We start from the raw sequence: 20,052 nt of genomic DNA, 5'->3' as shown, positions 1-20,052 counted from the left end.
ATGACTTTGTATTCTTATCCATGCGAACGAATGGGGGCACGGGCAAGTTCGCCGCTGTGTGTCGATTTTACACTACAAACTGACCTGCTTTGGATCTTACACTGAGATGGATGTTTTCACTCAGGAATACGTCAGATAAATTGACTTTTAACAGAGAACAAGGCGGGTAAAGTAGGTCAGGTGAAAGGAGAGACAACGTGTAGAGGAAAGGGGGAGAAGGATGGCAGAAGTCCGATTCGAGTATACTGCTTACTGACTGCACTTTGGGCACAGAACAACCTATTGGACATCAATGTCGTGTGTGTACATTGCCTATTGCGTTTTATGATGTGTGTGTGTGTGTGTGTGTGTGTGTGTGTGTGTGTGTGTTTGTGTGTGTGTGTGTGCGTGTGTGAGTGTGCGTGTGGTTAGACGTATGTTCTTATTCATTTCATGCTTGTATGTGTAGACTGATTTCTTTTCTTTCATTTGCTCTTTGGACTTACGTGCTTTTTCGCTCTTTGCCATCTTTTCATACATCTATTAGATTTGGTGTGAACACCTACATTTCCAGACTGCACAGAACTACAGAAAACATTGTGACACGACTGAATAATCGCTTGAGGTGATTCACTTGTAGGGGAGTTGTATTGACATACTACTGTCATTCACTTGTTAGTATCTAGTATGACGTATTATACCCCGGTAGAATTACACTGACTGACTGTGCTGTGTGATGTTGGGATCTCATCTCAGTAGACACCGTCTGTAGCTTCCATGACTGTTAGCGGTATGGTTGGTTTACGTCACACGGTTTTGGCCTATCAGAGGCAACTTCAGCAACCGGCGGCATGACCTTAAACGTCCAAGGCGCTATTTCAATAGGAGCATATGCGTTTCTTCCCTCCGGTGGACAGCCCTGATATAGAGAGAGGGGGAGAGAGGGAGAGAGAGAGGGGTGTACGGTTTGTGTGTGTGTGCGTGCGTGTGTGTGTGTGGGCCGTTGAGCACGTGTGTGAGTGCATGTGTGTGTCTGTGTGTGTGTCTGTGTATCTGTGGGCAATATACCCTAGGGGATTTGAGCGAGACAACTCATTCATGAGAATGAAACGTATTATAAGGGATTCCTAGCCGGGTGTAGTGCACGCGACACTGCAGCGCTCGACAAGGTACAAAATCCGACACGCCAGCTGATCAATGCTCATACACGATTGGGAACCCACCAACGCGAACTTCTCCAGCAGTACTAAAACTGGGTCCTCACCATTCACTTTTTATTTTCTGGCTTCATTCGCTGAGCCCGTGTGTAAATCTGTGCTTTACCACCTCCCCTATTTTGTTAATCGTGAATTATTTTTCAGTAACGTGCTCGGTATGGCTAATTCGGATCCCAATTTTGGATGTCTATTCAACTCCGTTCAAAGGGAATACCCCGATCCTGTTGAAGCAGAAGTTAAAGGTAAGGGTGCAAAACTCCACCCCTATTTTCTCCCCTCTCTTTCTTTAACTTCTCTCCCTCCCTCCCTCTCGGTGTCTGTCTGTCTCTCTCTTGCTGATACATTTCTTCCTCAGATAATATTCATCCTTACGGCAATCCGTGTTTGATTTACATGCACGTGGTTTAAATGTATAACAGGAAAAAAAGTGGCTCGGAGTCTGACCGTGCAGGTCAGGAGAGAGCTGGTCGTGTTGGTGTCAAAGAGGGCATTGTAACCTCTTTGCTCAGATGCTATCTTCTCCATCAATTAGAGAAGAGGATCTCATATCTTTCGGTTTAGAGCTGTAGAAAGGATGGAATTGTGCGGAGATGCTCGCAACCAGGGCCAAGAGTCACAACTCTGGGTGACAGATCATGCATGGAATCCACCGATTCGTGAGAACAAGACTCGCTTTATCATTGAACCCTCCCGATTCCAGGGTCTTCTGAAGACACGCTCATTCCCCTTGTCATCATGACTATCCATCTATTTTTCTGCGTTGCTTGACACTGGCATACAACTGTCGTCCAGGGTGCATACCTGCTATATGCGTAATCATAACTCCAGCCGTCTTCTTACTAATCTTGAAATGTGCACCTCCAGTCGTTGAACTATACATTCAGGCAGATAGAATACTGATGGAGGCTGCTGGTATTTGAATGATACTGTGAGAATTCAATGGGTGCTCGATTTTGACCTAAGTGTGCCAAGAAAGTAGATTACCACGTTCCAATTTTATCATGGTATCGGTTAACCATATGATTAATAAATGGATCATTTTCGCCTACTTAGCTGGACCATAGCTTCCAACACTCGGGCACAGGGTCCAGGTCATTACTTCATTGTCATCGTTTCAATTTCATTTGATTCGTAAACCATGCCATTCATTCAACCCACACCAGACAAGGCGCGTGATTTTTTCCCCTTCTCTCGCGAAAGTTATACAACCTCGTCGTCTGGAGCCTCTTTTCCTCTCTCCCCTCCCTCTTTTCTTTACTTTTTCCTCTCTCTTTCCCTGCCTTTCTGTGACTGTCAGGGCTAACCCCCTCCCCGTTTTCCCATGTCTCGGTTAAATTGCGACCTTGTCCAGCAAATTCTCATTCATCTACACCGACCGGCAAACGACGGTGGGTGTGAAAATCAAACAATGTCTGATCTGCAGTGGTGCAGGCGCTTAAAAAAGTCAGACATCTGACTGTCCAGAAAAGATGACACAATTCAGGAAAAGGAAAGATCCGAATATCATTGCAGTCTGTAATACGTACTGGTATGCAGAACGCCCAAGATTTACAGCATGCCTGCAGCAGGGAGGCCAGCTCCACGTGGGAAGAAATTTCCTGACTTCAAAGCCCGTTCAATGTCTTTTGTTCCAATTACTTTTTTTTTATTTCACAGTACGGGACATCCCACACAACAATAGTAGCCCGTGTACCGCTTGGCAAGCGTCCAGCCGGCCAGCGTATCTCAGTTAATGACTAAATCGAATTACATGTACTCACCCCCGTCCCGTCCAAACCTACCACGCGCTAAACTCGTACCGAGTTAGCGGGGACTCTTCCCAGCTAACGCGAATGCACGGCGTCCGCGTCCGCCGCTCCCAAGGTAGCTCACGCCCTTGCCATCCTTGTACAGCACTTGGTTACCCGCATAAATCTACACATACATAAGGCATTACTGAACGCTAACCTTAGCAGTTTGTTACTATTCAGGACTCACCCTTATCATGGCTATGGTTGCAAGCGTTACTCAATTCAATGTTTTCAATCTGTCAAAAGTGTACTTTGAGCTACGTTTCCATAAGTCACTTGAGTCAAACACTTTGTAGCATTAGATCGTATATAAAGAAGTATCATATACGAACCTATCTCTCTCTGTACGTATATGCGCTCATAAAGTTATATACTTAAATACCGTGTCACTCGTTACCCAGTGTCAAATATCTTGATCAACCAGTCTTTTCCCCTTGATACTGCCATAGAAACAGTGCAGGCATATCGGATCTTGCGCAATATAGGACCAGGTAAGGCGAAGTGATGACCAGCCCCTGGGAATCCAGCGTGCTAAAAGATATGGAAGGAAGGAGAATGGCAAATCAGCTGGCAAGAGACCTCTATCATACACCCTTATCGCCAGCTCTTGTCTTATCTCACTCTTTCAAGTCCCGTATGATTTCGTACACAATTCAAGGTCTAGCCATGCTACCGTTCATTGAACTGCATTGGAATTTATTCGAATGACAAATAGACAATAGAGCTATTGATTTTGCCCGTGTGTCTATTCATCACATATCTAAACTTAAATTCACATCTGAACTTCGGACCAAGGATGATCCGTTGTTTCTACCAGGGCTTTATGGGGAAGAATCATTGTATCGTTGCATTAGTGGTAACACGTGGCAACAGGGTCAAGCAAGTATTATATGATAGTATTAAATCCGAACTGGTGTTAGCGTTCGTCTTGCTGTAGAAGGTCCGTACGTCTTCCCATACATTTTATAGAGCAATGATAACTTGGTCGTGCTGGAGAATCGGCTAAACTCAAACTAGGCACTAATTACGTCTGCAGTCCCTGGTAAACCCATGGCCAGGCCTGCCCGTGGCTGACAGAGAAAGGGTCGCGTGGTAGAGAGGGTGGGGTCCGAAGCACTGTCTGGTCTGCAGCATCGATATGATGTGAGATGACGGCGAGCCCCACCCGGAGTAATGTGCGCCAGGCCACCCGTCTGCACATCGGGTAACTGTATCAACGACAAGAACGGCCAATTTGCCGAAATTTGCGAAGGGATGTCAAATCCAGGGACTGTCGTCTCCCTTTTTTTTAAATCTTTAATGTATTCCGAGTGCCATTATGTAGTGTCCCAACCAAAGGATTCTAGGATTTCGTTCAGGCTTTCTTTCACCATTTCCCCACCTTTTCTCCCGCCATCTCCTTATTTTCGTATGTTTTGTTCTTTCAGTCTCCCTGCTTATCTCACATGACGATGTGTCCTTTCAACCCACTCCCTCCATGTCAGAGGCTCTCATTCCCCTTTCACTTGAATTGACACGCCCATATAAAAGGCACACCGTCACTCTCGCACGGTAGAGCGCAAGAAATGAAGAAGACAATCGCAAAAGTTGTTGAAATTCAACCGTTGTGGTCTGACCCGCAGGCGCGACTTTCTCCTCTTTTGTCAAGCCTCTAGAGAGCTGGGCAATATAAATCGAGACGGGCCCGTTAAATTGTGCCCTAAATTCCACAATTTGTGTCTTTTTCTCCGGCAACCTTCACCATGCTATGTAAGCGTTGCCTTCAGGTTGCGTGTAACGTCCATTATACTTTTTATCCTAAAGCAAGCCGTCATATAGGAGGAAAGGTCAAGAGAAGTCGAGACAAAATCGTAAAATTGTGGCCCAAATACCTTATTTCTCCGACACGATTTCTTTTCCACATTAACCATGAAGGCCTACATCTACATCAGTCTGTAGCACGCAATACTCACCTCCCTGGTGATACCAAGACCTATGTTCTCATCTCTGCGATATCTAGGCACTCTTATCTTCCTTGATTACGCTTTTCATGTTTCACTATAAGAACATATACACTGTCAAGTTCTTGCCTTGGCGTCTTGCTCGTATAGGGCTGTTTTCTGAGTCGTATTCGAATGGTGTGTATAGGTTTGATGCTGCGCCCTGACAGGCAAGACAGGAATCTATGTGTGGTATGTTGAGCTCTACCGTAAATACACCGTAGGCCTATGTCATTGCAATCTAATTTCTTCACGATACTCGGCGCTCTTTTTTTTTTTGTAGCAGTTTGATTTGGTACTGTTAATTTCATGATTGTGTGCTGGTATTTTCCATTTCGTTTCACAAACAGAACACATAGGCCTAGTATGTTTGAATTGTGCTCATTCTTCCTTATTAAGACATGTTAGGTACGCGTAATGGCTGCATATCTCAATGTACATTATCCACGTTTTGTGACTGCAGATGCCAGCTGTCTGTTACCACATCCACTGTATTGGCCAGAGCAAACCAAACAGTAGAGACAGCTCTTTGTTCTCACACTTTTATCCTCTACTTTCGTTTTCTCAGTATTTCCATATCCAAAATCATCCTTTCCTCCTCCTCCTTCTCCTCCCCTCTCTTCCCCTCCCCTCTCCCTCTTTCCCTTCCCTTCTTCCCCTTCCCTTCTTTCCCTCTCTCATACACACCCTCTCTCTCTGTCCTTAGCTTCTAAATTTTATCCCCTTTCTGATGAAGTGCCCGTCTGGTTAGCTTCTTTCATGACTCAGAATTGACTCACTAATAACGTGTGCGATGTTCAGGTTTTTCCATTCCTTCGCTTCTTTTTCGTAGCTCGCCAATGGTTATGAAGAGAAAAAGTGCGATAACTCTGCGGTGAATGTCATGTAGAATTAGTTGCCTGCACCGACGAGGCCTCTTAAAGTTTCAATGTGGAAACAGGGGGCCCGCCGGCCCGTATACTTGATGAGAAACCAGATATATCTTTGATGACTCGATGAAGCATCATCAGTGGATCGGATGCATATGGGTTAAGCGCGACAAGGTTAGGGAGGCAATATCGCAAATGCGCAATGGACGAGGAAAAAAACCCGAGGAGTACGTTTTCGACATAAATCAGTAGATATGCGGTAAACTAGTTGAAAATGGAACACGTTCGGATGAAGGGTGACTCAATTATTTGTATAGTCCTTTGACCCAGGAATCGAAATCTACACAATACAAAATTTTCTGTCAGTAATACCATGGAGCAACTATATTATACTATATAGGTGGAGCTACAGATATAGACTGCATATATTATTATATTGTAAACTGGCGTATTAATGATCTGCCTGTTTCTACTAAGAAGTTTAAAACATCTTCGTGAGACTCGCTGTCCTGTGTAAAGTTTATTCTGTCTTCACAGCAAAGTAGTGTGGACCAATGCACTGTAGTATTCCTTCGTTTTTATCTGTCGTCGAAGTCAGCAAAGAGGATGAGATCCCTTGAGGATCTACTGCGCAAACTGTGTGGGGAAAATCCTCCCGACGGCTCTCCAAAACCACTGATGTCGCCCTTCTGGATTCTGCGGTTTCTGGCGCACAACAGTGGCTTTCCTTTCTAGTTCGTCACTCTCTACTATGTGAGGTCTCCTCGTCAACCACATTCGTGTCCATGATAGCAAATCCTTTCCTTGTACCTGTCATTCTAAAATGTTTGGTTTGTACACTGGAGAAGTCCGTTCCCACGCCGGAGCAAAGGATGCCAGGAAGTTACTGCCATGTTTTTGTACAACTACAAGGAGGAAAAAAAAAAGTTGTGAAGATGTGAAACTTCCTTGTTTAGTTGTCATATGTGGGGGGTCTTTTTGTTTAGGACATCAACATTATTGCTGTGTCCACAGTCAATTAATTGGGGCTGTTCCTTTCAGTGGTTCATTACATGTCAAATTTAGCACGCCCCTCCTACAGGTTTAAATTGCAAAAGAAATTTACTATACAATTTTCTGATGTGCTATAGTATATACTCCCACAGCCGATATCCTTTATGAGCACCATGTTACGCTAATCACGTTAAGAGCTGGCTCTCAAGACGCATGGAAGCTTTAGGTGATGGGGAAGACGAAATAAGTAATCCACTGCAATACGAGGTGTTGAGGTTATTCTCAAGCTCGCCGTGCGGTACCCGGATTCCGCGCTCTAATCTCCTACCCTAGATACGGATCTGTAGGCGATAATCCGACGGAATTAGGTAATGAGATCGCATTGTGGGTGGGATAAGCTATTAAGGTGCTCGCAACGGAACGACTGAGGCCCTGAAAAGCGGAGGTGTCATCATCTCCGTAAGAGAGAGCAGCATGAGTGTTGTCTCATCGTCTGGTCTTCGGAAGATGATACCCTCATTCGGCCAAACGAGTTACCTTATGAGTAAATCAATCCAGATATATGAACATAAGACATTTTGGAGGAGAGCTTTAGTTGCTCGTTTATGGTCATGCGAATAAATTCGATGAGAGCAAACCTACAAGGGAGGGATTGGAGTAGTTAGCGTGATTGACATTGAAAGAAATGAAGATATCAAACCTTGCCTTTTGTGCAGTTTATATCAAAAAGACACAATCGACGAATTTAAAGCGACATTTCTGTGGCTCGTAAGAGAATCAGCATGGATTGCACAAAATTGATGTGTAACAGAGGTTCGATAGTGTAAAGAAAATTTTGATCATGGCTGACTTTTGAGACATAAATTATACACAAAAACCGCACGTGAACGTTTTTGAGGTTGTGAAAAGCTGATAAATGGAAACCAATGAGGTTTATGATGTCTCCCTGATGGTGTACTCATGAGCCATTTTCTGACTAAGGACATGTATAAATTTTGTCTTTGCATCATTAAAAAAGAAAATATTGGATAACATCGAATCTCTGAACAGGTGACAATACCAGCCTCATTTTATCTTCCTTGAAGATGAAAACGTGAGACACGCTATAATCTACATCATCTCATCGTACTAACATGATGATATATTATACGTGAATCACAAAATGTTGTTTCATAATCATGTCATCGCTTTTGGAGTCTAAAACTAAGAATTGAAACACACAATGTGATTCAGTGAAATTCAGTGATTACATTGTAATCATGTGATTTCACCATCACTCAGGGCGTTTAAAGGTAGCAAAGACGGATGGTTTCCTCCTCACAAGTTCCTCGAATATGTCGATTGGCATTCTTCATAGAGATGTACTTTCCCCCCCCCCCCCCCCAAAAAAAAAAAACAACAACAACAACAACAACAACAGCTAAAACACAACTTACAAGAAAATAAAACTCACTAAAGAAGAGCAAACGTGCAATAGAACAAACCCATAAACGAGGCACGAGGCAACAATATTATATCCGTGTTCATCGGTTGTTCTAACCGTAGAACACGATTATAACATCAACAATAAGATGTAATGTGCTTACAATGTGCTTTTTAAGTTACAATCGATTCCATTTACGGTTAACAGTTATCTTCCGTTTCCAATTTCGAGAAGACTTTCCAGACCACAGGGCTCTTGAGGCGAGATTTGCTTCCTGAAACCATATGTGAGCTTGTTGGGAAAGCAGGCAAAACAACCGAGTTCCAAGCAGCTTTACACGCTGTGGTCAAATACATTCTACTCGACGCGCGATCGAAAATTAGATTACGTTTGGTCCCCCAAGACTCGTTTCACGCTGATTTCTGGCGCTGTTTTGATCGAAGAAAAGCTAGCAGATTCTTGTTTTAATTGCTCAGTCTCCTTCCTAAGATACAATTAACGTTCTCTTCCTCCTTCCACTCAAATCGGGTTATGAGAGTGAGCACAGGCTCACTGTGCTTATCCTTTATCTCGTTCTGAGCTCGTTCTTATAATAGTTCATGTGAAGTGAGGAAACACTCATACTTAAAATAAATATTCGATATATTTCAGCTACTAATATTCCTGTGTACATTGGGGTATAATAATATCTTTAGTTAAATTGCAAGGCTTTGTGCTATATTTAGCACTTTTCGACGTTTATAAACTGCTGTACGAGTATAGCCTCATCCTCCCACACACTTCAAGGGCACTTAGGTAGAGATCATAATGTCATATTCATTCATTTCTTAAACAGAGAGGCTCAGACAGCGGCTCCAGCGGATTATATCGTCATGAATAATTTGTGCTGACAAGTTGCTTTCTGTACATGGTAGTTCATTAAGATAATGGAACACAGGATACGTCATAACGCGTCTGGATGCATGAGTCGGGAACAGGGCAAGGACAAGACTGCACCTTCACTGTAACCACCAAACCGCTACTATGATGTGAATATATCTCATATTTTCGATATAACCAATGACCAAAAGTCTCTTTTCTTTGCTGGATTGTCACAGAGAGTAGCATCAGTGGATAGGAACTTTTACTTCCTGCATTATGTTCCATGTTGTATTTCGTCTTAAATACACGATATGACACAGTTTTTTCTTACATTGTTGGCTGCAAAAGGCCAACTCTCAGTGAGAAGAGATTATAAACGTAGAGGGCGATATCCGTAGTTTGGTTTGGAGGTGGGGAAATTATTATTAGGCCGTGCACTTGTCCTAGTTTTCTTAATGAAACACAGGTGGGGAGCTATTCGAGACGAGAAATTAGAACTGATGTCTGAGCTGTTTGTCCGATTTAAGTGATTGGGAATTTCCTATTGGCCACATGAGTGGTCTCCTCTATTGTTGCTGATAAACATCACTCCCAACCAGAAAATTTGCTGGTATTAAATTTTGCGTTCATCTCAAGGTATCGTTCATCATCTGAGGAGGTATATGTTGTACATGATACTCCACTGTTGCAATTGAAAGACTGTGGAGCTGTACCTCCGTCACTGATGAGATGGCGCCTTCATTTAACTTCGACCAGAACGGGACCAGTAAGCTCATTAACTTACCTTGACCAAAATAGAATCCTTCCAAATTCGTGGGATTAACTCATGACAAGACAATTATGAGCGAATATCTTGATAAATCTGAGACCATTGTGACCGCTTGCTCGCGTGCTAACTAGCCGTGACAGATCACCTGACACAGGCAGTTCTCTTTTGGTAGAGACTCCCAGGCAGAATCTACAAGTCCTCAACTGTCTGCTAAAGAGGAGCCTTACACATGTGGGCATAATCTTGTTAGGCGTCATAGATAATAGACGGGGATTAGTGGTGCTGGTGATGTATCAACAGCAGCTCGTGCTCAGCGCGAATTGGAAGCAGCAGGTGTCCCGAACAAATTATGATACAATGCGACTCAATAATGCAAAAAAGAAAAACAACCTAAAATCACTACTGTTTTGCTGTAACACATGTATCACAATAGTTTCATAATCATACACTGCATTCAGCATTTCTTCTTTTTTCGGTATTCAAAACTTTGCTAAACCCAGACAGGCTGTTGGTCTGGTATCAATAGTAGGTGCTGTTTGTATGAAGTAGAATGTCCTTCCAACCGTCAGTACAGTAACATCTTCTCTAACTAATGGTTTCAATCTCATTGAAGAGGAACAGACAAGATATGTAATCTGAATATGAAATGATTCAATAGACAGATGAAAACTAGTTAACAAGGCCTAGGAAATAACAACGTGTGGCGCTACAATTTTTCACGACGGAAAGATAATGTGTTGCAATCAATTCGTCCAGGGCAACGGAAATTTTATCATCTCTTTAACCTTCTAGTAATTCTCAGTGGTCATAAATGTTTTTGTGGATTTTTATGTTAATACATTGTGTGCCCCGGCCAAGTATTGTAGGAGAAACTGTTCGGTTTCTATGTATAAAGATTAGAGCACAGCTAAAGACTATTGCCATGTACAGTGTAATTATAGCTCAAAGGGCAGTGTGTTTGATCAGAATTTTGATTGATATGGTGTTCTGCGTTTCCTCGTTCTTCACAGGCAACCTCCCGGGCTGGCTCCTGGGCTCACTTGTGCGAATTGGACCAGGTCTCTTTGAAGTAGGGAATACGGCCTATCAGCACTGGTTTGATGGACTGGCACTAATGCACAAGTTTGCCTTCCACAACGGAAAGGTGACGTATCAGAATCGATTCCTTCGGAGCAACGCGTACAAGAAGGCTATGAAATACAACAAGATCATCCTCTCCGAATTCGGCACTGTCGGGATTCCCGACCCATGCAAGAACGTCCTCGAACGGTTCGCTACGCACTTTTTACCGCTCAATGTTACCGACAATAATCTAATAAACGTGTATCAACTTGGGGATGAGGTCTACACAGCTACGGAGACCTACACCCCGAGAAAGATCAACCTTCAAGACCTCAGCACAGAGGACCAAACGGTAGGTGGCGCCCCATTGATAGGCTCTTCGTCTCACTCATGACCTATTGTCTTCCAGCTAGGCTTCAAAGGCATCTGCATTTCAACAAGAGGCCAATAATAGCAAAACTTGTTTCATAGTGACTAAAGAATCTAAAAATACCGTGCAGCAAAACATCTTTGTTTAAACGTTACGGCACCTGCGCATCCTGTAGCATGCGGTGGTCTCACATTGATGTTATTTTCTTGCTTTCTTTTGCTTAATGATGGGAAAACAGCACCTCATTATCGTACCTGTCATGATTTCCCCTTGAACTATTATGTTCTTGAACACTCGTAGGAGTGCCTACCGTTCGTTGTTTGTTTTTTTAAGATCACTAACATGCTGATGTGGCCGCCATAATGATGATCACGACGGATTTGATGTATAATTAGGAGATTAAGGGAAGCTAAATAGTTGCAACTATTTATTGATGATGGTAAAACAGTAGCGACACTAATCATCTCAAAGGCTGTTGCGCCCTTGAATCACGTCCTGGTGCTGAAGTCATCGCTGAAGAAATTTAAAGAGAGAAAATTATACTATGATTTGAGAAAAAGGGCATGTGGCACCAGTAATCCAGTGATTAACTCGTGTATGATCTGCTTTTTACCCTTTTCGCTCTACAACCGTGCCCTCGTTTAGATCGACTTGCTGCAGACATTCGGGATGATGACGGCTTCAGTCCACGCCCAGACGGACAGGGACGGCTGCTCATATAACATGGGAACTTCCTACCTGACAGGATGTTACTACAACGTTATCAAATTCTCCCCTAAATCTCACACAGGTAGGTAAATAAGTTTGCGCATACTTAATTCCCCTGTCTTTTGATATCTCATCAAAATAATGGTTAGGCCTACTGTTTGTGGCCTTGTCACAGCGCAATGAAAGACTCTGAAGCATTGACGAGATTAATTCTCAAGTTTAGGATGAGACCGTCAAAAGATGTATGCCATTCCATATAGCGAAGTAAGACTTTAAGTGTTTCAACGTAAGAAAATTTTCCCACTAATCCAAACAATGATAACAGCATAGTGGAGACTTTGCCTCAACTTATGATAGTATAGGGTTATTCAACCTCCCATGATTCAAGTTTCATCATCGACTCTACACTCTTTTTTGTGAAGAAATTGACTAGCGTGCGCAACAATTTTGCCCTTGAGACAATAGTCGCTAGATAAAAATGGAATCGACTGAACTGTATGATTAAACACTCACGGCAATGTCAGTCTAAAGCTAGGAAACAGGGGGTGGATAGCATAGGCACTCTAGTGGGACAGGCGGACGCCTCGGTTGATAGGGCAGAGAGCTGGCCTTGAATAGGCACCTCTAATTCTACATTTTAACAGTGTCTAAAACTCGTAAAAGCTGATGAAAACTTACAGTGCGACAGTCAAAGTTCGGTTTTTGTTTTTTTTTTTGTCGCAGACTCAGCATTTCATTCTTTGTCATTACGGAAGTTCATTCCTTTCCCGAAACTAAAAATAAAATCAAACAAACAAACAAACAAACCAAAAACAGAAAAAAAAGCATCGATGTTGCGAACTCGCCCAGCGTGGACAGAGTTGCCACTAAGTCTTTGGTCAAACACAGTCTTTTGATTTTTTTTGTTGTCGTTTATGTTTAACACATATCATTAAATTCCTGTTGAGTCTCCAATATCACACTGACTTTAACGGCGATGTGTAATCGTACATCAAGACTGAAATAGGGAACGCAGAGGATCACTCGTGGGTTGCAGTCTTAAAAAAGGAAAAACAGAACACGCTACACCCTATATATAACCTTGCCAACTCACGATTGAAATCACATGAATATTCGTGAAATATAAAGACGTAAAAATACAATACCTCTAGTGATCCCCTAGACGACGCAGAGCTTGCTATGTTATGTAACCGCAAGACGACGGGTCTCCGAAGGTGAACTGTCTGAATCATCGAACTAGGATCTCCACAAGTCTGTGGTTGAGTGAGGCAAACAGAAGGCGTCGTGGTCTTCGCGGGACGGCTTGGGGTGCCGCCAGTCATCGCATGCACTAGTCACCTTGTGGCCGTATCACTTTACCACGCACTCGTGCTATGCGGTAACAGAATGCAAACATGAATCACGAACTAACCCGACAACAGACACATTTAATACACATATTCAATCTTTATGTAAGGATTTGTCCAATGTAACATACGTTACATGCTTTAATTTCTGATATAATGCATGTGTGAAAGCTTGCCATAAAATGTAGATCATACTTCGCTTAAAATGAAAGGTAAAGAAAAAAAAATAAATGATTCTTCGTTTCATAAATTTTCGCAGATTCAGCGTTGTCGGAAGATTCAGACAGTACGTCCTGCTCGACCGTTAGCCCGGCGATGTCGGCGAAGCTTTTGTGCAGCATTCGGGCCCGGAACCCTCTCAAACCATCCTACTTTCACAGCTTCGGGATGACCGACAACTACATCGTGTTTTCAGAGCAGACACTGCACATCAACGTTGCTCGTCTTGCGGCGTCACAGATGCTGGGGAAACCGGTTTCCTCGTGTTTCGAGTTCGACCGCGAGGGAAGGACACTTTTCCATCTCGTCGAGAAGCAGACGGGTGAGAAACTGGCGACGCGGTACGAGGCAGGCCCGCTCTTCGGCATGCATGTCATCAATTCGTATGAGGAGGACGACCACGTAGTGTTCGACATATGCTCGTATGACGATGATGAACTCTTGAAGAAATTTTACCTCGACTACCTGAGACATGGCGACCAAGATGGCAAAAGGCATTTCCCCATCACAGAAGTCAGGAGATACGTTTTGCCTTTAAGAATAGATGAGGTCAGTTCTTCTGATATCACAAATCTCCGACTAATAATTTTAGTTTTACATGCTTTCAGATGACATAATTCTCTGACTGATGAATTCATTTGCTTGATATCAAACGTTTAGAAACAGATTAAAAGGGTGGTACAGTATTGGTGGAGATGAGAATTAGGCTTTTAACTTTTTGCAAAATACCAAGAAAACACATATGATATAGTACAGAGCATACCATTTTAAGAGGAATTCAAAGTTTATTTGATGAAAATCGGGTTTGGAATGACTCAAACATCCAAAAACAAAGTAAAACAAAGTGATCCTAATAAAGTGTGGGTCCCACACTTTATTAGAATCGCTCTTTTTTGGATATCTCAGCCATTTCAAAACCAATTTTCATCAAATAAACGTTGAATTCCTCATAGAATTACGTGCTCTTTCATAGTTCATAAGAGGTTTATCATTATTTCACCAAAAAATGTTAGAAACCTGAAATTAGGTCTCAACCGAAACTGTACGATCCCAAAAACAATATTCTAATTAAGCGTATGTTCTCTTGTCTAATGAATGCAGTTTTGATTCATTTATTTCCAAAACATTACATAAGACCTTCAGTCTATTTACCGCCAAAATTTGAAAACCTCGCTGAAAGTGACTTTGACGTAAGAGTCATCGAATGCGCTCTGCAAAATTCTTTAGATTTCCCAGGTCCTTGTCCATTCCCTAGGGTCAATAACTTTACAGCAACGTGGGACATTTCACATCAGCGGGACAATCCTTGGACCACTCCACGCGCTGACCAAAAAAAAAAAAAAAACCAGATAAAACGAAACAAAAACAAAACCCCTTTGTGTAGTTCGAATGCTATGAGGACAATCGCACTTGCCGCCAATTTGTAGCACAGAACAAGCAGACACAATTTTGTGAATGCACCCTCCATTGCCACATCCGATCTTGTATCGACCCATACTCCAACAAATCGATATGATGGGCTATAGAAAGGGCGCTGGAGATGATTCTGTGGGATTGTTGGCGGTTTCATTGAACTCGTACCACATACTGGTATGGTAAAAACATTAACAATAGATGAGTTATTTAAACTATTTGTTCTGAATGCGACCTGGGACCCCTCCTCAAGATTTTAACCGTGATGTGAACAATACCGTTTTATTGGAATTAACGATCACAACGGACGTTTGGACCTTTGCAGAAGGCTTGAGGCTTTACAACAATATTCAATAATGTTCCGGGCTCAGTATATTTCCAGTGTAATAATGTATACGTCCTACGTCCTTGCTCACAGTAAATGTTTATCAGGAATTTGTGGTTCGAGTATGCGGAATGTAAAATTTGTGGATTTTCAATTACATTTGTTTGTGTGTTTGTCCTCATGAGTAGTCTAGAAGGATACATTATTATGAAAGTACAAATTGGTAACTGATATTCTTGGACAAATTATCCAACTAGACGCTCTTTATAACAAAATAATCAGAGAAACGTACTGTTCAACTGGACGGTATGATCACACATATTTTCTTAAACTTCATTCAGAATTAAGATGCAATGTGTACAGCATACCAGCCATCATGATTAGTAGCATATTAAGGGATGGCTAGAAAACCAGATGCACTTCAGAGTCATATTCTTGAAGCTGGGGAGGGGTACAAAATATGACGCTTATTTGTCAAGATTGACGTTAACTTTTGTAGATTGTATGGTTTGTGAAAGCTGGCCTCAATGACGCCCGGGGTCAGTAATCTGGGAGTATTCAGTAAAAGGCAAACAGAACAGTAGGAGAATCCAATTGAACAGAAATTCTGAGTTTTGAAGATGTAGATAAAAATATATAAATATATATAGGTCTATGTATAAACATAAAAACCTATAACATCGTAATTTTTAATGAGGGTGTGATAGCACCTCACTATTCATTGATACGCCACGAGCAACAAAAACGACCAAAATTTGTTAAAGCGTGCTTTTAGTATTACATGCAAGCATAATAGTATTATCACGGAACGAAACCCTCGTACTCTACCTACACTTTCCGCTGTGTTGCACAAAACACATGTCGGAACCTCATTTGTCGTAAAGGTTTTATATCCTGCCATTTCAACCTCTCTAGCGACGAGCACATGGGACATTCCTCCAGCCCAATCCATCGATTTTTCGATTTTCAATTAGAGCTGGGACAAGGCGCGAGAATTCCATTACAAAAGTGACAGGTTTCAGTCACAAAGGGAAGACGTGCACTTACGATCGCGAGGAATTTTCCAACGCATTTTTCTCCACTTGGGGTTGAATGGCTTTTGCCCAAGCGGCATTAAATAATGAGAAGCTAACGAGACCAGACAGTTCGATCTGTCTACACGTGGCGTATCGAACGGGTTCGAGGAGGCTAAATCAGAATAGAAGTGAAAAGTCAAGGAATGGGGTCGCTACCATCTCTGATTCTTACATGTGTTTGATTATATATAACGCATAGCTATAACTTTGTGATTACCCTCAACGCCCTTCCATTCATCACTCATGATACTAGCATTCGTTGTATGGCCTCACAAAATAATGAGTGCCCCAGTGTCTTAACTTTCGTAATATTGATTTATTTTCCGTACACTGCAACTGTACGTTTTCCATTGCAGGCGCATCAATGTCGTTTGAACTTTAAACATATTTTTGATACTGTAAAATATCTCAAGTTAAATTAAAACTTTGTACTAGTTGACAGCATAGTGAAGTTAGTAGATCATGTTTTGGATGGTAAACCGTTGAAATGACAGCTACAGCAAATTATTCTCAAAGAATCTGGGAGAAACTAATTTTTCGTCTTACTTTTCTGTATACAGAATACACCAGTTGGCACTAACCTCGTTTCTCTGAGCTATACCTCGGCCTCGGCAATGCTCAAACCAGATGGCACGGTTGATCTTACCTACGAAGTGGCCTCTGATATCGGTAAGATAAAAACATGATTTTGGTCTCTCATTGCTACAAATATATCAGATTCATACTTTATCATGATCTCCGGAAAATAGTCTCAATACTGTAACAGAAGAATATAAATGATTGTAAGTCAATTTGATGCCCTGTAATCTTCAGAGATACAGCTCATTTTAACACGAGAGTGATATCTCTGAGAGTACGATTGGCATTTATTGTGATACCTGTCACCGTGCATTCACTGCCGTTTGTTTTGTAAGCGCCGGTGAGCGCTCCTCCTCCATAAATTTAGTAAAGAGGTGACAGATGCCATGAGTGCCATTCACAATTTCTCTGAATATTTCGGGGGGTACCTTTTGGATTAAAGATTTTCCAAATATTCCATCCAAAGTGTGCATCAGATCGGTGAAATCCACTTCTACAAATTCCTAAGCTCCCTCATAATGAATTTCTCCCTCCCTTCCCCTGCGCACGACATCCGTGTGACTGAGATATTACACTCGTAAAGTCAGCTGTAACAAGGTCCATTAATTCTATACGCAGGGATAATGTATATGAATGTAAATGTTATGTTCGCACTCGTGTATTCATGACCATTTTCACAAAAGGACAAAAAAACTATTTGACTTTCACTACCTCGCAATTTACCAACACAGGAATTGATATGCCGTGCATAAACCACAGTAAGAACAACGGCAGGCCCTACACCTACGCATATGGCACATCTGGAAAACACAAAGGAGATTTCATGAACACAGTAAGTATTTCCCCGTAAATATTTTCTTTTAGAAAAATCCACCCCATGGTATGCCTAATTCCTACCATCTGTCTAACATTAGCCCAAAGATAAGGCGAATGATAATAGATCATGTCAGTATCTTCAGTAGATTATGAGTAAATTTTCTTGCAATACGCGTTTAAAGGGGATGGCTAGTTACTAATCAGTGGGAATCAGTGGGAATTCTGGGGGATGATTGTTCCATCCTTGTGGGATTTATTTAATTACTTCAGAATGGTCTCATATTCAAGCAATGTGCACATTACATAAGTATGAGACCATTCTGAAGCAAACAATTTTCACACAACAATAGATATATAATGTACTCTTAAATAAATCCCACAAGGATTGGAACAATCATCCCCCAGCATTCCCACTGATTCCCACTGATCAGTAACTAGCCATATCCCCCAGCATTCCCACTGATTCCCACTCATCAGCAACTAACCATCCCCTTTAACGTAAGCTAAGGCAACGAGATCCAACCCACATTCTGTATACTGTCTTCGTCTGAAATTACCATCTTTATACTCTGAAAAGAAGTTGATAGGCCAATCTAGAATTTTGAATATTACAAAACTTCATTTTCTTGCAGATTGTAAAGTGCAACATGCGAACGAAGGCATGCAAGTCCTGGCACAAACCAAACCACTATCCGTCCGAACCAATATTCGTCGAAGCGCCGGACGCCGTTGACGAAGATGATGGTAAGTGTAGAGCAGCAAAGTCCACGTAGATATCAACTATACTCGCTGTGCGTATGGGTCTGTGTAGAATGTGAATGTGTGATGTGTTCTGTCTGGTTTTACCTTCATTAGCATGTCTTTACATGTGGGCAATTTGATGACGAATACTAGTATGTTACGTATGTGGATAAGATGTGATGTTTACTTACCAGAATCGGTATGCAACAGACAACATTCATTGAACATTGTCGTAATTTTGCATGATGAAATCAACGAGTTTACGACTTTGTTTCTGTTTTTTTGCCAACAGGTGTATTACTGTCCACCGTTATCAGCAGTGAGACACAGAGGGCGTTCTTACTGGTCCTTGATGCCAAGACACTAGAGGAAGTTGCGCGGGCTGAGATTCCTGAGAAAATGACGTGTCCAATCACTTTCCACGGCGGCTTCTTCCACTGACACCCACTCTCTTCTACACACAAAACTTTAAATCCTCCAAGACTGATATTTGTACACCACCTGATCACCTTGACCACGAGGTCGCGGATGTACTGAGATATCAATTCTAGACTGCATCTTGCCAAGTTCGGAATGTGATGGAGGAGTGTGAACATTGCTGGATGTCTTGTGTGTCGTGAAATCTCAACGGTCCCATGGTCCGGTATCGAGTAAAGAAACGATTTTGTGACCAATTACATGATTTCGTCGTTATATTTTTATATAGAGTTTCAAGTCTTTCCACGGCAAATAATCGTGACCTTTCCAAGACACTCTGACCTCATCGATGTCGGTCTTTGGTCACGATCAAACCATCTAAGTGCGACATCACGTCTTGATAACTCATGCAGCACCATTTGCCAAGTTATTGTCGTCTTCCTCTATCAAACGGACTTATGTTTGATTCTTCTGTAAACTTGCATATCCATGGATGCACAAAATTATGCGGGTTTGCCAAAAGCCAGTCTGTGAGATGGCTTCTGCATTCTTGACTACAAACTGCATTGATCGGCACTTGTACGGGGCAAGGTGGATACAGGTATCGTATGTGTCTCCTGAAATCATCGTTACTGCTGGTGTCCCTCTGTAACCCACGTGTTGTGTGGGATGTAACTTGTTGAGCTGTCAGACAAAGAGGTCTGAACACATTCGTTAAGTATAATCTTGCATGTCGAGCTGCCGACATTCGTTACGTTCTGTTATAGCTGCAAACGAACAGATCGTGGACATTTTACTGCCCCCAAGTGCTGAGGGTTGGTAACTAGTGTGTGAAAACAAGCTTCATTGGCCTCACATCACTGTGTGTCTTTTTAAGGTCTTCCAATGTAATTTATCTAGTTAAGGGCATTGTTTGTAAGGTCATCGGGTTGTTACTCCGAGAAAGGATAGAATTGAGTGAAATTACAATATAACGTCAGTAGAGTGTTTTGTTTTTACCGTTGAAGCGTTTACTTAATTTGATCGTAACTTTTTAGTCAAACTTAAAGCCCGTCCATTATTTATTGTCCTCGAAGTCACTGAAAAGAACTATGATGTTC

The 20,052-nt window shown here is 42.1% G+C and overlaps 1 protein-coding gene across 1 annotated transcript; it reads left to right on the top strand.

The window, feature by feature from the left end:
• Positions 1–1,290: 1,290 nt before the first annotated feature.
• Positions 1,291–19,146, top strand: LOC139710728 (carotenoid-cleaving dioxygenase, mitochondrial-like). The gene is made up of 8 exons (XM_071622648.1): positions 1,291–1,438; positions 10,891–11,294; positions 11,958–12,102; positions 13,626–14,134; positions 16,960–17,068; positions 17,710–17,810; positions 18,427–18,538; positions 18,828–19,146. Exons 1-8 carry the CDS (start codon positions 1,354–1,356, stop codon positions 18,974–18,976), a joined length of 1,614 nt encoding a protein of 537 aa, XP_071478749.1. The 5' UTR covers positions 1,291–1,353; the 3' UTR covers positions 18,977–19,146.
• Positions 19,147–20,052: the final 906 nt, after the last annotated feature.

The sequence above is a fragment of the Diadema antillarum genome, unplaced genomic scaffold (assembly GCF_040938485.1).
Source record: "Diadema antillarum isolate AM-2024a unplaced genomic scaffold, OU_Dant_1.0 scf00000039, whole genome shotgun sequence".
Classification (NCBI taxonomy): domain Eukaryota; kingdom Metazoa; phylum Echinodermata; class Echinoidea; order Diadematoida; family Diadematidae; genus Diadema; species Diadema antillarum.
The sequence above is the reverse complement of the archived record's forward strand: the minus strand, read 5'-3'. Positions and strand labels throughout refer to the sequence as shown.